The following is a 16386-nucleotide window of genomic DNA, read 5'->3' on the forward strand; positions in this document are numbered from 1 at the left end:
TATTCACTGCGTGGACACTCGTACAGCGAAGACGAGGCCTACATCTCAACTGAGTCTCATACCAGATCAGAAATAAATAGGCCTAGACTGATGAGCTCATGCACACTTACAGAATAACTATATGATTCTTACACAGCACAAATAAATGATGAAAAGTGTTATAGTCTGTATTGCAATTTTTAACTCTCAGGAAAAAAGCAACGAAATAGCATAACGTGATCAATTAAGAAAACTGTCAATCACCCCAGCAGTGCGAACTGACATTCAACATAATCAATAATCATAAATAAATAAGAAAGGAAGCCAGCAGTGCAACGTTTATAATATAACTTGATTCCACCTATAATTTGAAAGTAACATATAAAATGATGAAACACAAGCACAGGCAGCTCTAATAAAACACCATCTGCTGCTTTTTTTTACTTTTATGAATCATATTTTGCAGTAAATACCAACCAGAAGGACATTCACAGTACGCATTTGACACACAGTATCAGCATCACAGCAGTGTCATACCTTAAGATGAAAAGATGTGTCTTGTCGAGGTATATGCAATAAATATGCAATGGATTGCATTTAAAAAAAAGAAGCTAAAACATACATTCTCCTCATTAGCTAATGTTGAACAGATTTTGACATCGTGATTGTCATAAAGATATCTTTATGAATTGCCACACAGACAAGCGCTTCAATTACAAAGAAAGTTGAAGGAGAATTCTGCCGGTTCAACACATTGAGTTGGTTTGGGAGTGCTACTGGACATGTCAAAAAAAAAAATTGTATAAAGCAATTTGTGTTGACAGAGTTGGTTCAAGTGATGCCAGCTGAGCCGGCGTTGGTGGTGCAGAAGACTACAGGTTTGAAAATTTAAAAAACAAATGGAGGGTGTAGAGTTAGAAAGAGGTGACCTTACCTGGCCTCTGTGGCCTGCTCCTCATCTCTACGTGAGGTTACTGACTCGAGGAAACATAATAAACTCAGCTTTAGTTGCTATCATAGGCTGCTACTTTCAGCAGTCGAGTTGTATTGTGGGTCAAATGTAGCAAGACGAGTTGAGTAAAGTAGACAAAAACTCTGGTTCAGCTAAATCGATTATGAATATTATAAATTCTCTTTTTTTAACTTTATTTATTTTGTTGATTGTGAGACAAACAATGTTATAGGAGTGCAATGCTGAACGCTTTCAAGCTGTTCAAGTTCTTTTAGTTTTCACATAGGCTACTGTTCTGAGTATTTAACATGTTTGCCATCACAAACACAGAAGGTATCAGCCACTTTTTTCACAACAACTTCTACAACTATTGTATGACTTTATATTCATGGGATGATGAACAGAAAGTGGGGAAAACACATTTACACGCTGTTTACACTGTTCAGCTGCGTCATAGACCGTATAAGAAGATTGCATGTTGTTCACACTTCCGGCCTCTAGGTGGCGATATAGTCTGACTTGTATTGTTTCGCTACTCACGCGATAGGAGAAGAAGAACTGTTGACTTCCTGAAGTGAACTAAAACGAGGGTAAGTTAAGGTTATTTTTTGGCATAAACCAGAAAGTAGAAATAATGTATTTATGTAAATACATTTGCGTTGATTTTAACGTTTTGGGCCATTGTGAAAGTAATGTTATTGAGCGTAAAATAAAATAGCTTGCCTTATCTCTGGGTTGAGCCCTCCTGTTGCGACAGTTTGTCGCTGGGATGTCAACGTATTTTTCATTCCTAAATTCAGAATTAACGTTCACCTTGAATCATAAACGCATCTTAAAATCCCGTTGACATAGTCTGACACTGACATGTCACGTGTGGCGAAGTCAAGTCGGAAGTTTAAATAATTGGCTATAGCCATGACCAAAAGTCAAACTAGGCCATTTATGCCAGCTAAAGCTGCTTCTATTAACATGATCCATCAGTCAGACTGGACGATATACAGCCTCAGTTTAAAACATGTGAATACATGAGACATACGATGAAGGTAGACGCACTTTTCTCCAGAGCGAGCCAGAGACTTACAAGCGTCTTAACTTTTCATTTTAGCTTCCCAATACAGCACCTTCAAGTTAAAATGAGGTAGTGAAATGACTGTGTAACATTAACCCAGGGGTAATGACCCTGTTAACGCCACGTGTCCTTCAGACCTAAAGCTAGGTTATTACAGTGGTTACCGACCTGGGAGTAACATTTGAAATTGTAATTTATTTTATTTTGAAAGGACATTTCTGTTACCTTGAATGTAATGTGCTTGTTACAAGTTAAATGCAGTATCATAACGTAGTGCAGAAACTGAATAAGCGTCTTCTCAGTATAGAAACCTGAAAATCTGGTTTGGTGTAAAGTTCCTTACTATACGCACTCTGATGGAGAATTTGAGAACTGATATATTGCATTGTCCCATGTTCTTCTGCAGGTACAGGCAGGTTACCTCCCCGAGACCATCCCTGGGAAAACAAGAAGGGATCTCGTCATCTTAGTTGTTTGCTGATCCTTTCTGTGACATGGACGACAGTGAATTGGAGGCGATGGCCACACCGTCGGGCTCTTCCCTCGGGGATGCAGTGTCCGGCAGAGGACAGAGTATGTCTGGCGAAGGCGACGAGCTCTTCTACATCCCTGAGAGAAGACCCTCTCTGGACCTGGGGCCGAGTCCGATGGATACCAGCCACTGGTAAGGAGATTTTTGTAGGGTAGTGAAGCAACTACCCATACTATCGTTTGCTTTCTACACATGGTACAGTACAAAGTGGAACAGATATTACCTACACCTTATTATGTGTAACAACAAGGGTGGTGTGGCAGCTCAGCAGTTAAATATAGGGGTAATATAGCTGATGTAATACAGCTGAATTTAATGTGATAAATGTATATCTACTCTCTTTTTTTTTAGGCAGTATGTGGACCAGGCCTCTTCTCCAGCTCTGGGGTACAGATCAATGACAAGTGAGGACGACTCCATCCACATGAGTGACGAAGATGGATCCCCCACAAGGTACAAACAAGACGAAGTATTCAAAGCTTAATTAAGTCTATAAATGAATGCATTCATTCCTGCTTGTGGTATGTACCTTTCAATATACCGCACCTTGTTGTCACTTTCATTTTAAAGTTGGAAAACGGCAATCAATCTTGTAGTTAAATTGAAAGTAGTTTACGCCCTCTTGTCATCCTTCCTGGTTTTAGGGTTCAGCTGAACGGAGCAGATTCTTACTCTAGCTGCTACTCATTGGACAGTGACGATTGTGAAAAGATGATCCCCAAGTAAGAAACAAACCCATGTCATGACCACTTTGACGTGTTAAAGTGTTTGATTACACACTGAACTGACAGTAAAACGTGTTTTTAAATCTCTCCACTGCACACCAGGCTTAAATGCAAAGATGATACCGTCTCAGAGCTTCCTGTCAAACCTGAGTTTTTCCAAGACCCAAATGAGCCTAGGCATCCTTCCCTGACGGTGGCCTTCACTTTCAAGGTTAGTTTGCTTTTCCCGTCTTGTCTTCATCAGTTTTAAATAAATGATATAGAAGACATCCTCTTGTTGACAACGGCAGCATTGAATTGAATCTTTTCTTTGGAATCAGGCTATTTCTAACACCCTTGGGAAGCTATCTGAGTCAGACATCAGGGACTTCAAGATGCTGCTGTGGAAGCATTACTCGCACTCATTCAACACTCATCCCCAAGGCTTGGACATGGTGGACCTTGTGGACCGCTTGCTCGAGTGTTTCAACCTGGAGTTCTCTTTGCAGATCACCAAAACCCTTCTTCAGGACATTGGGCAAACAAAGATGATTGATTACCTCGAGACTTTGTGCATCAAAAGTAAGTAGGCTCTTGTATGTCTGACTGTCTGATCATTTAATCTCCACAAAAGGGATTGATACATTTACACAAGGCAAAGGAGATAATGATCAAAGTGCGTTTGGAAGAAAAGAGAGAATCTTACATATTGAGATGCACATTTTTCTTTTTTTTCCAGATGAAGTACATCATGATTTATGCGAGAATCTGAAGAAGAAATTCGGCGAAGTGCGCGAGGATGCTGACCCGCAGGCAGAGAAGAGACCCTTTGACGACGTCTTTACCGATCTTTACATAAGCTCAACATGTGACAATGGCCCAAATATTGACCACGAGGTCGTGACCGTAGAAAAGCTCGACAGCAGCGATAAAGAAGAGAAACTGCTTTCTACCAAGGACATTTTTAGCGCTGAAAGGATGAAGCACATACACTTTAAGTTTATGCTGGTCACAGGAGTGGCCGGGTCAGGGAAGTCTATGGCAGTCAGAAGGTTGGTCCTCGATTGGATTGAAGGGAAGTCCCACCAGCACATATCCTTCTTGTTTCCTTTGTCGTTCAGAGAACTCAAACAGTTTGAGAACTCTAGGATCTCCGTGGTGGAAATATTACAAACACTCTACCCAGCAACCAAGAAACTGAGGGATGAAGATTACAGTTGCGACGACGGCAACATGATGTTCATCTTTGACGGTCTGGATGAGTACAACGGGGAGCTCGACTTTCAAAACACTTCCATCCTCACGGACCTCAATGATCCCACCACCCTGAACGTCATCATGGTCAACCTCCTCAGAGAGAAGCTGCTCTTCCACAGCCTGTTGCTGGTCTTCTCTCGGTCGCAGGTAAGGAGCCGCCTCCCTTACGATACGCACTACGAAGAGATAGAGGTGCGCGGTTTCCTCGACCCTCAAAAGGACGAGTACTTTCAGAAGAGGTTCACGGACCCGGATCAAGCAGCTCGAGTTATTGCGTACATCAACTCCTCCAAAACCCTCCGCATCATGTGCCACCTGCCCTTGTTCTGCTCACTGGTGGCGGATGAGTTCCAGCCCATTTTTAGGAATCAGGCGACGCGGGCAGAGCCACCCAGGAACATCACCCACATGTACACCAAGCTGCTGCTGGCACTCATCCGACCGCATCGCGCATTTAGGGCTCCAACTCGTAGCCTAAACGACGAGAGGGACTTCCTCATGAAAGTTGGAAAGTTGGCCTTCGACATGCTGGAACGAGGCAAGTTCAAGATCTCAAAGTACGACTGGGAAGAGACTGGAGTCAATGACGTGGAGGTGGTGATTAACAGTGGCCTCTGCATACAATACATGAGGAGTCCACTTGTCTTGTGTTACGAGAAAGTCATCAGCTTTATCCATCCTACCATGCAAGAGTACCTGGCGGCCCTTTATGTGTTTCTCTACTTTACAAACCAGGGGAAGAACATTTTTGAGCAGCAGCTGAAAGACCGGTTCAAGGGGATATTCAAGGGGCACACGCCGATCGAGCTGTACAAGAGCGCCGTGGACACCAGCCTGCGACACGACGATGGGAAATATGACATTTTCCTGCGTTTCCTGTTTGGAATGGGTCTCAAGACCAACCTGGGACTCCTGGAGCCGTTCTGCACGTCGACTGTAAAGTGGCCAACGCTCGTTGAAGACGCTACTGCGCTCATCGAGAAGAGGATCAGAGAAAATCAGTACCCCGGCAGGAACGGCAACTTGACGCGCTGCCTGGAAGAGCTGAAGTCGTGAGCCTCAGAGACTGCATCCGTTTGAGCAGACTCTTAAAACGCTGATCAATGTGCAACATTTAATTTTGATTCAAAATAACTATGAAGGCTTCCAATGGAGGAAAACTCTTCGACATGTGCCTGACACGTTTCTCTCCTATTCAACCAACATACACTAATGAAGCCAATCGCTACTTAAGTTACACAGATGTACCAAAGACGTGGAGACGGAGTCTTTCAAGAGAACGCAGATTCAATGTGTGTTCATATGGATTTAAAGAAGCTTAACAATAATAAGGGGCCTTATTTTGAGAGTTCAATTTTTTCCTGTTTTTATACAATCAAATCTTTTTTTGTGATAATTATTCATTTTTTGCTTGTGTTGCCAGCTTGTGCTCGATAATGTTTTTTGACATTTATGTGTGTCATGCAGTATATTCACATTGAAGAGCTGAGAATCCTACATAAATGAAAAGTATCGCAACTCTAATTTCTCTCGTCGCTGAAAGTACTGACAACCGTTGGAAAACAACTAACAATAAATCTAAAGGGAAACAACCACAGGATTCCATCATACTTTGTCTCATCATGGAGTATATTTTTTATACGTTTCAAAAGTTTACACATTTAACACGGCAAACACAGACACTGGAACGATACACAAACATAGTAAATACCCTAGAAATTAAATATTCTATATTTATTCTTTAGTCATCTAAAATACATGAATCTAGGGTGCATTCAGTTCCACATTAAATGTTGCCTCTGGATTTATATTAGAAAGAAACAATGTGCTCCAGTTTGTTTGCTTTCACCTTTTAAAGTGCTTCCTTCCCAGAGTATCACAATGAGTCACTTTTGGCATCATTGATGGGAAACCATCTGAGAAAAACCGACGTACTCCAAACGCATCTCAAGTTTTTCACATTTCTTCATTTGATTGGCACAGTTCTCCCATCAAACAGTATAACGACAGTACATTCACAGATGCATTTGATTCTTGTAAAATATGAGTTAATTGGCAAGTGAAACATGGCACAGAGCATCCCACAATTCAGTGTCTTCTCCTTTTTCCTCTTGCCACTAACACTATGTTCTTTTGGGCCATTCCGGCGGCGTTCGTCACAACGCAGGTGAAGGTGGATTTGAGGTCCTCTGACGTGACATTCTTCAACATCAAACTCCTCTGTAGGATCGCACCGTTATCCAAAGTCGATCTAAAACAGACACGGGTCGTCACAGCTCGGCTCCGGGATGTTACATCAATCACTACTTTGTCCTGCTTTCTAACAGCAGAACTTTGAAAGGAAATGCACTTAAATGGCTAAAACTGTATGCTCTGTTAGGGTGAGTTCCATGAAAGTAAAAACTCTTTAATACTCACTCCTCTGATTCTAATATTCTGCCGCTGCTGGGCAGGTCTTCGGGGAAAGAGCCGTTGACGAGCCAGTAGATGAGCGTCACATCCTTACAGTTTGTAAACGCTTCACAGTGAAGAAACAGTTGCTCCCCTGTGAGTCAGAATACAACCAGACCCATCACACACAGAAAGAGCTTCACTAAATAATACCCAAGAACAAAGAGCTTCACTAAATAATACCCAAGAACAGATTCTGTCAGCTGTCAAAACACTTGGTGGTGATGTGCACAAGTGTTACCTGGATGAGCTTTGACTTTGACGCGATGTGGCCCGATGACCTTTGGAGATTCATCCTGAGGAACTGAAGAGCAAGTTTAAGTTAGCAAAAAAAAAACATTACATTACATTAAAATAAATCACTGTCACCCACATGTACTGTACCTGGAAGTCCATCTGCAAGCAGCAGACACAGATATCCCAAAGCTGATGCAGAGATACAACATATTCACAACCGATCCCACAGTACAGTGAAAATGACTGATGTTTGGTATTACCGAGTATTATTACCTTTGACAACCGGAGACAGCTTCATATCGACTCGTCCAGTGAGAGCTTTCTGCCGTTGACTGCTGTTTGGATCTACTATATATACACACAAACATAATTCACTTCCCTACGCCCACTTAAAAAAAAATGCATGGACATTTAGTACATGGGGGTTTCCTCAAAACTAGTCCGTACATGTTTGTTGACACACACTGGTTACTAAAATCAAACATGCTGAGTAATTTACAGCTCTCGGTCTTGTGATTCAAATTCTCTCTCCCCCTCTATATGTACATATGTCATTCAGTGGACAACAACTTGAGTTAAAGTGAAAAATAAACCTCAAGAATGCAAAGACAGATACAACCCAAACCATGTGACATTTATTAACCGATCAACAAAGCAAAAATGATCATGTTAGCCTCGTTGTACACGGCCCCTTTTCTGTTTGAGTTGGTGGTCCAAGTGAGAGAGTTGGCATGTACTGTGTACCTGCACAAAAAATATAATACAACCACCTTCCAGCATCTTTGGACAGTTAGAAAATACATATAAAGGGGCCTTGGCTTGAACAGATCACATGAAAATAAGACTGGAGTCATCAACACTCACCAAGTTAAAGGATCATTCTACAATGTGTTTGTTTACCTCTTCCAACCATTTGTAGTTCGAACAGTCAATAGTGTTAGTTAAGTTACTAACTGGTATAGCTTTGGTTTGTGCTTCCTGGTTCGCCCCAATTTCAGGACAGTTTATGTTCACCAATATTTAACAACAAACTTTGTTTTACTTACCTCTAGTGGTATTTAGCCTATGCAGATAGTTTGGGTTTTAGAAGGCAGACTTTGGCACATCTCTGAGATTTCAGCTGCCACCACAATATAACAAAGGTGAGTTCAATTGAGTTAGTGCTAAGCGTTAAAAAAATTACTTAAAAAAAAACAACCCAGCAACGTGTCACTCCAGGCATCTAGAATAATCTACAGAACACACACGTTTTACAGGAACCGTTTCTTTTGTAGAAAGTAGTTCCCAAGAAGAAAAGCTGCCGAAAACCCAGAACTATCAACAAGACAAGATACAACCACAGGTGGACTCACAATTTAAATACAAACAGTGAACCGTGGGAATGAAAACAGAAGCGCTCGTTTGGACACTGACATTCCTCCACTCATAGAAACTAGTGACACAGATATAGCACAAGGGTCAAAGTAAATCTGACTGTTTCTCCCGTTGGTATAGAAGCGTGTCCACAAAGACAGTGATGTCATTTTGAAATCCTGTAACAGTTCCTTTTTATCAACTACTCTGAGGAATTCTCTGTTCAACTACAAATAGCACTTTTGTTTCCCACGATGACGATGCATGACGCTTAGGAAACTCACTGTCGTCACTCGAGTCCGTACGAGTGATTACATGATACACACAGCGGCAACGTGTCCCCCATCTGTGGCCACTGTAAATGTACTTTGGAGGCCCAGGGAGCAATTACTTGCGTTGATTTCCATTCAATCTTTATTACTCGTGTGTGAGCGTCATCAGACAGGAGGATGAAAACCTCCAGCATGACCCTTGAACTAATAATTAACAAACACGTAAGACATAAATCAGTAAAAAGCACCTCTAATGATTTTTAGAACCACTTTACTCGGCCAGAAGTTGCACAAACCAATCAAGGTGTAACGCTGTGTGAAGCAAATCCTGGGAAATTGATAAGACATCCAAATTCAGGTTACCAATAAAATTCAAATGAACTGTAAATACAGAGAGTATGTGCCTATAAATATATACAAAAAAGTATAGACACTTTTAATTGGTGTTTTAGTTCGATGTTAGGCACTCAGTCTTTTGAGCCAGTGCATATCATCTCTGCATGGGGTGTGTGTCCATGTTGTGACAGTCGCAGGTCACTCCAGACCCAGGACGTAGTTGATGCCTTGCACAAAGCCAATAATAACAGGCTGCCAGGCCACCAAGTACCGGAGCCAGTCTAAAAGTTGTCCATACATGACGTGTGGCCTCTCCCAACTGAAACAAAATGGGTTAAGGACTCAACAGCAATCAATACCGGTTAATAAAAGGGTTCCAATATAAAAAGCCTTGATAAACATGCAGCTGATGGCACACGGCCAAGAGGAGGTAGAAGCCACTTTCACTTTCTGGGGCATTACCGGTACATTTATTACATAGTGGTACCGCTGTCTGAAGCGTAAACTCTGAGCCACAAAAAGGAACGGGAACTTGGTGTACAACCTATAAATGTTTCATGTCTCGTTCCAACTAGTCTACAATGACTACAAAACTCCCCGTTACAAGAAAGATGTCTCTCTCCTGTAACGTGGCATGACTATGGTTGCCCAATTTAAATTAGTTCCGTCCTCTATTCAGTCTATACGTGCACATTACTATCTGTGATTTATAAAATTACAACAATTAACTCAGGAATCGTTAAGATACTCACGAAATAAACAAACAGTGAGATAATGCAGCAGAGAAACAAGGTAAATTGATTAAAAAGGATACGGGTTACTGAACATCCTCTTCAGATCCACCTTCTCTTTGCAGTACGGGCACATCTGCTTCTTTCCGACGATGCACCATCCCCTTATGCAAAACTCATGGAACCTGGATGTGGAGTTAAGGCTCGGCACTGTATTGTAGAGCATCACTTCAAATGCTGGCTTAAATGGCATTGCATTGAAAACGCGTACTTTTGGCCAGCATTTGAAATGTGAAAATGTATTAATATAGTAGCCATTGTGCATCAACCTGTTTGATCGTTAATATGCAAATAAAAAAGAAAGAAAGGAAAACAATCATATTAGCACCTTATAAGGACAGAAAGAAAACAGGAACTGACCAAGCAAACAAGGCACTTACTTGCAAATTATGTTTTTTCTTGCATTTCTTTGTATAGTATTCCATTATATATTATATTATTAGTAAGTTGCTTTCTGAAGCTAGAAACAAAAGCATTTCACTTCACCTACTGAGCATGTGACAAATAAACAGGATTTGATTTGAAATTCAACTTTCATGGAATGACATAAATCCAACAATTGTGGATTTATGTCCATATTTGAGGGATATAAAAAAGACTAAACAATACACTGGCCGATATTTGTTTTTAGCAGAATTACAATGTTGGATTTGACAGGAACAGTAAATATCAGAGAGCAGCTAATTTTGAACAGTTAACTTATATGGGAATAACTACAACAATCTACACACAAATATCAAACCTAAAATATGTAAATGAGTTGCAAAATGACCAACCTGCGGCCTACAATATTCTACTGAAATATGTTTCCTATCGGCCTTTAACTGGCATATCAGCAAATTATAGCAGCCTGCAAATGTATGATTTGGGCTCTATAGTTATTACTCGCAGCATGAAATTCTCTGTGCTAATCTGTAAACGGTTGCGTGTTATTTACAGTGGACATGCCCAGCAGGAGATTTCCATGGGGAAGTAATACAAATTTAGATGAACAGGCTGTCATAACATCAACAGTCTGACATAAAGGTCAAGTTAGATAACTCCGCCAATTCCCCTTTAAGCAGCTATTTGAGTACACAATACAGTTCCGACACAAACAAACAAAGATGACTACGCATTTTATAGACGTGAAACACTCGTTTAGCTCAACTTCTCTTTCACTGATAAAAAAGATAGCATCATAAAACTACGTCCCACAGGGAAGGATACACATGGTTGCAGGATAACCTGTACGTGTTCTCTATAATCCCCTCCTCACTGACATCGACTAGGATGGGCTGACCGCACACAGCACAGATATTGTCAGAGAGGTGCTTGGTTGGCATGCCAGATGCACTGTAATACTGAAAAAGGAGACATCAGCCCAAATTACGTATTTTACAGCAGTTACCTCCAAAGAAACAGGGTCTGCCATCTGTCTACTTACCCCAACAGTTGAAGCCATGGAGTCTGCACACATCTCTGCAAAGTCCCTCCCCAGGACCCCGTAGTACAGTCCGTAGAACAGCAGTGAAACGCCAAAGTCCATCGCGTCCTCTGGTTTTATCCTGGACAGAGAAGGCACTGAATGAAGGGATCCGGCCTCAGGTGATACGTCTGCTTTATATTTTCAGTGTACAGCAAAAAAATTACATTTTTGGAAGATACCATTCATTTGCTTTAAGTTCTTGTATGTTGGTGTAAAGCTAAAATATTTTGTATCAACCAAAACACCTTTTTACACATTTGTCTGTGCATATAAAAGCTAAAAAAAAAAATCTGTTTTGATGATCAGCTGTTGCAGGAAATTGAGAAATCTAAATGCAAGGAAGTATTCAAGTTAGGGGGCATTTCCATGTAGGAAGTGGAAACTTGACCATCAAATAGGAAGCGTTTCGCTACTTTCCTGTGAGTCCATTTTGGATTATGATCAGGAAAGGTCCTCATTTTGAATGAACTGTGAAAAATTGTGCATATGTAGCTCTTCATTTAGTTTGAAAACTGTCAATAAAGAATCAGTTTTTAACCAATTAGAAGGTGCAGCTTCCCTAAACTAATGCAGCTAAAATAGATTGTTAGTTTCTTTGTCAAGAAATGAATGACCGCCTAGTAGTTGCATAACCTGTAAACACAGCCCTGAGGCTTCAGTGAGAGGACGACCATATTAGGCTTTTTTTTAACACTTCCTGTGTCAGCAGAAAACATAAAGCTCTAATTCCTCTGACCATTAGGAACAAAGAAAAGAGACGTTTGCCCTTTCCTTGTCTAAAGGGAAGTTTCTATGATAGATATGCATGTTTGTATGTCATTGAGAATGACAGCATGTTACAGTGACGGTGTTTTAAACTTATCATATTACTTCTCATACAACCAGTTTACCTTTAAACACGTACACCTACGCTCAGCCTTTATGTAAACACCATGAAACAGGCAGTCAAATAGTGTCATTTCTTCTTTTTAGTCTAATTCTATCATCCTGGTACGTGCTGGATCATAGCAGTGCTTTCGTGGTTAAAAAGACAATACTTCTAATAGAGAACGAAACGAGTAAAGCACCGATCAATTCGGGATTCAGATAACTGGTGGATGTTGCAGGAGCAGTGATGATCAAAAGGGATATGAAAGATAAGCAATACACGTGGAAGGAGACAAGGAAACTGAACTTTATACATCCTAAACTGGCAAGATGGAAACGATGACTACTCCTGTCAACAGCAGCCTGCAGTTTTGAAGGGTTATATTTTCAATGGTGTAAGTCAATATCCACCGAAATGTTTGGTTATGGTTCATTTAGCGCCACTGAAATAACATGGAACGAACAATACATACCTGAATATTAGGTTTATACCAAAAAGTGTAAACATGACGACACTGTAGCCAACTATTCCCGTGGCATAGCTGATCTTGTAGAGCAGGAGGAACCACTTATACACCAACCTACAGACGCCAAAGAGAAGGAATATGTGAAGAGTGTGTCATGGACAGTTCAATTTACAGCTCTGGATTATGTGTAAACGACGGTTGTACCTCGGCGTGGTGCAGGCTAGTGGCTTGCGAGTGGCACGGAAAGAGATGTACGCTGTGATGACAGAGAAGATAAACCACGTGGTCAGGAACCTCCACCAGTGCAGTTTGGTGGTAAAGTAGAGAGGAACTACCCACATCTGGAACAGAGTCACCAGCTACAAGACAGCAGAGCACACACATGTTAGAACAGCCGTTCACAAACAACATTGGTGGGCTGCAGAGCGCCATCTTGTGGGCTGCGGCGCTACTGATGAGGAAAGATGACCCTGAAGACAATGAAGTTTCATTCATAATGGCAGGCAGTTATGGGTGAGGGTAAGCAGATTATGTATTTTGGTCATTACAGCCAACACATTCATAGCCCACCAGATTTTTTCACCTATTCTTATTAAATCCTATATTTTTCTTTGGAAGGTGATCCTCGGAAATGTTTAAACAATCACAACTGGACACAAGTGGACGCTATTGACACCATTTCATATTTGGATGGATTGGGACAAGAAGGAAAATAACAAATTCATCCTGAATTGAGGAAATGAGTATTGATATCCATTAATACGATACACCATGTGTTGACTCACGGACAGAAAACAAACGCTGTGCTAGTGCGTGTTCTCTCACCCCCCCTTAATTATGAGTCTTCACATGATGGCATTTCCAAACTTCACATAGAAATCTCAAACAAGTGGATTTATGTGTCTTACATTGTATGACTTTGGATGTCTCTGTTTCCATTGCACGAGGACTAGCTGTGCGACAACAAGTGTGACGATGAGGATCAGCACCATCTCTGCGTGCATGGCCTCGTGACCTTTGTGTTTGGCATGCATTTTTGCATGCTCCACCCTGTGGAAACAGAAGAACATACTCAACTAATGTCACGTATCTAGGAGCAGTTTGTTGTTGTTTTTCACAACAATGCAGGATGGGCGTGCCCTTAAAGGTGTACTGTAAAGCTTTGCATGTTGGTTCCTCCTAATGGTAATCTGAACTGGTTGAAACATGTCAACTTTAACACATAAAGTTCTCCATTGGGATATAAAGAGTTATTTTCTTTACCAAAAAACTTGTGTATTAACAAATGAAAATGCCTACAAATGTTACTCTGCAAAAACTGAATTTTGTTGTACAGATTAATGGTCCGTCTATTCAAATGCATCTCAGAGAGAAAATAATCATTATAATACATTACAAAAATAAATGCATTATCCATTAAAGGTGTGGCAAAGATACAAACCTCCACTTCTCTTCTGGTGAAAGCTTGGACACATCAAACTAAAGAAAGGAAATGAGACAAAATAATGACCATGACAACAACAGAAACAATAATACAATAACACCAAACCACTGTGTCGAGCGTCACCTCTCGCCCAATTCTAAACCCCTATTCCTTACATTGCTTACCAATTACACAGCATTATGAAATAACTATTTGAATTGAAACATTTACGTTTTGAGCAGCGACACAAGATGGGTGTGCGTCACAGCTGCGTGCACACAACCCTCCCAAATATCTGTATTTGTCAGAACTCACCACCTGCATTTAGCAAGTCAGTCCCTCCCAAGGCATTGGGCTTGTTTGGCTACTTTAACCTGAATGAAACGAACATGTGCCAGCAATGTTCTCTTGTTAATAAAGCTGCCTATCTGCCAAAACAGGTATCCAGCTACAGGTTCACAACTATTTCTTGATCAAATCACACATCCTGCTGCCATGTGTGTGGCAAATTCCTGTTTGAGTCATCATTTGCCTCTTTTTAAAATTTCAACATATGCAAGTCTCTTCACACTTGATTGACAAATGCTTTTTTGAGTAATACACTCTAACCACTTTGCACAAGAGGCAAAACAACATCAATCATCAAGACATATCAAGTTCACTAGTTAGTTTTCCATTCAAACCCTTAAACTTGAATTACAAGTGAACCCAACATTAGGATGTGATGTGTAATTTGTCAGCCTATTGTGAAGCCAGCCATGCAGATATTCTGCACATTAGGTAACTACACCTACTCATGACCGACTGTCATAACTTTTAACTCGTTTCAGTTCACTTTATGGAGTTTCTTTTACACTGACATCAGTTTAACATCCAGGTTTGGTTTGACCAGAAGATTGAAACCCCGCAGGGAGTGGTTTGGTGTCCTTCCCTGTCTTGACACTGATACACACCTCTTGGCCCTTAGCACAGACACGGCACCACGTGACCTTTGACCCTGTCAGCCACATCAGCTTTATTTGTGAAGCTCATTTCAGAGCGTAGCAGTGAATATACGGGTGTGAAAAATATCTAAATAAATGCTAACTTTATTTTCAAACAACAGCGCCTGAGCTACTTTGAACAAATTAAAGCTACGAAGTTGAGTTGCAGGATTTGAACGTTAGCCGGTTAGCTAGCTTAGGATAGCTAACGCTCTCGGGGCGTTACTCGCTTGCACTGCTGTTTTTGTCGAACAAAGCACACGCAGTTACGTACAATGGACAACACATTTATATCTAGACGCCATGCATCTGCTTGGTTACAGATCGCTGAACAGTAGCTAGCTGCTTACGTTACGCTAAACCCGGGAATAAACCCTGCAGCTAGAACTCCAGTATTAAGTCACTGTCGTCTCTTGAATCTGTCACAATGCCTCGCTGTAGCTTACAGCTCTCACCTGGTGCGGTTCATCGTGATGCTGTGACCCATGGTTGTGGTGTTGTAACCCATGATCGTGCTCTATACCATCAACCTCCACCTCAAACACCCCGGCCATCTTCGGAGTGCTGATTTACAGGTCCGGGCCATTAGCATTAGCAACAAACCTAAGAGGTTCACATCCGGTCTTCTTTAGGTTTTCTTTCTTCAAAATAAAACTCGGAAATAATGTAGTAATAGTAAAGCTGTGACTTTATGTATTTGTTCGTCGATGTGTCTCGTCGAGCTATAACTTGCAAGTTGTAATTAGTGTTGGATAGTCATAAATAATCAGATTTTTACAAAACTTGAATACATCAAACTGTACTTGTGAGGGGGTTAAACAAATGAATATCAATATCAGTGCGACGAGTATGCTACTCATGCTGTCCTATTTGCTGTGTTTATTGTTTCATGTCATTTAATTTTTTTACATTTCTTAAATGGTGCAGGACGTAAAATTGATTATTATAGCTGTAATGGCTGTAACACCAGGGGTACTGCTCGAATACCTTTATTGAATATTACACATTATGTATATTCTTGCTATTTTGCTTATATTGCAGTATTGGTATCTTAAAATGTATGAGTGTCATCATGTAAGGAGGGAAATACACATGATTCTGTGAGTCACACCTATAACTTATGTGACACTCATATGTGGTTGTTGGAGATTTGTATATTGCAACACACAGCACATATGAAGCAAACCGTATTCTGCTGCTGCAATAAGGGAGGATAATTACATGCTATCAAATCTGTTGTTTTGA

The 16386-nt window shown here is 40.9% G+C and overlaps 3 protein-coding genes across 4 annotated transcripts; 1 reads left to right on the plus strand and 2 right to left on the minus strand.

Annotated features, from left to right (window-relative positions):
• Positions 1 to 1484: 1484 nt before the first annotated feature.
• Positions 1485 to 6040, plus strand: nlrc3l1 (NLR family, CARD domain containing 3-like 1). The gene is made up of 7 exons (XM_079284233.1): positions 1485 to 1521; positions 2407 to 2664; positions 2884 to 2985; positions 3177 to 3254; positions 3360 to 3468; positions 3578 to 3818; positions 3976 to 6040. Exons 2-7 carry the CDS (start codon positions 2495 to 2497, stop codon positions 5547 to 5549), a joined length of 2274 nt encoding a protein of 757 aa, XP_079140359.1. The 5' UTR covers positions 1485 to 1521; positions 2407 to 2494; the 3' UTR covers positions 5550 to 6040.
• A 78-nt stretch (positions 6041 to 6118) lies between these two features.
• On the minus strand, positions 6119 to 7493 carry LOC306788498 (interleukin-1 receptor accessory protein-like). 2 transcript variants are annotated; one of them, XM_079284045.1, is made up of 5 exons: positions 7455 to 7493; positions 7329 to 7370; positions 7186 to 7248; positions 6912 to 7038; positions 6119 to 6744 (listed from the first exon to the last, which is right to left on the minus strand). In XM_079284045.1, the coding sequence occupies exons 1-5, from the start codon at positions 7477 to 7479 to the stop codon at positions 6582 to 6584; spliced, it is 420 nt and encodes a 139-aa protein (XP_079140171.1). In that variant the 5' UTR covers positions 7480 to 7493; the 3' UTR covers positions 6119 to 6581. The 2 variants fall into 2 exon arrangements, with proteins under 2 accessions (XP_079140171.1, XP_079140172.1); XM_079284046.1 differs by lacking the exon at positions 7329 to 7370 and having other exon boundaries at positions 7455 to 7487.
• Positions 7494 to 7789: 296 nt separating this feature from the next.
• On the minus strand, positions 7790 to 15725 carry rnf121 (ring finger protein 121). The gene is made up of 9 exons (XM_079283994.1): positions 15597 to 15725; positions 14177 to 14214; positions 13644 to 13785; positions 12940 to 13094; positions 12742 to 12849; positions 11360 to 11480; positions 11143 to 11276; positions 9957 to 10058; positions 7790 to 9461 (listed from the first exon to the last, which is right to left on the minus strand). Exons 1-9 carry the CDS (start codon positions 15693 to 15695, stop codon positions 9341 to 9343), a joined length of 1020 nt encoding a protein of 339 aa, XP_079140120.1. The 5' UTR covers positions 15696 to 15725; the 3' UTR covers positions 7790 to 9340.
• Between the last annotated feature and the right edge of the window lie 661 nt (positions 15726 to 16386).

This window comes from Melanostigma gelatinosum (genome assembly GCF_949748355.1).
Source record: "Melanostigma gelatinosum genome assembly, chromosome: 14".
Classification (NCBI taxonomy): Eukaryota; Metazoa; Chordata; class Actinopteri; order Perciformes; family Zoarcidae; genus Melanostigma; species Melanostigma gelatinosum.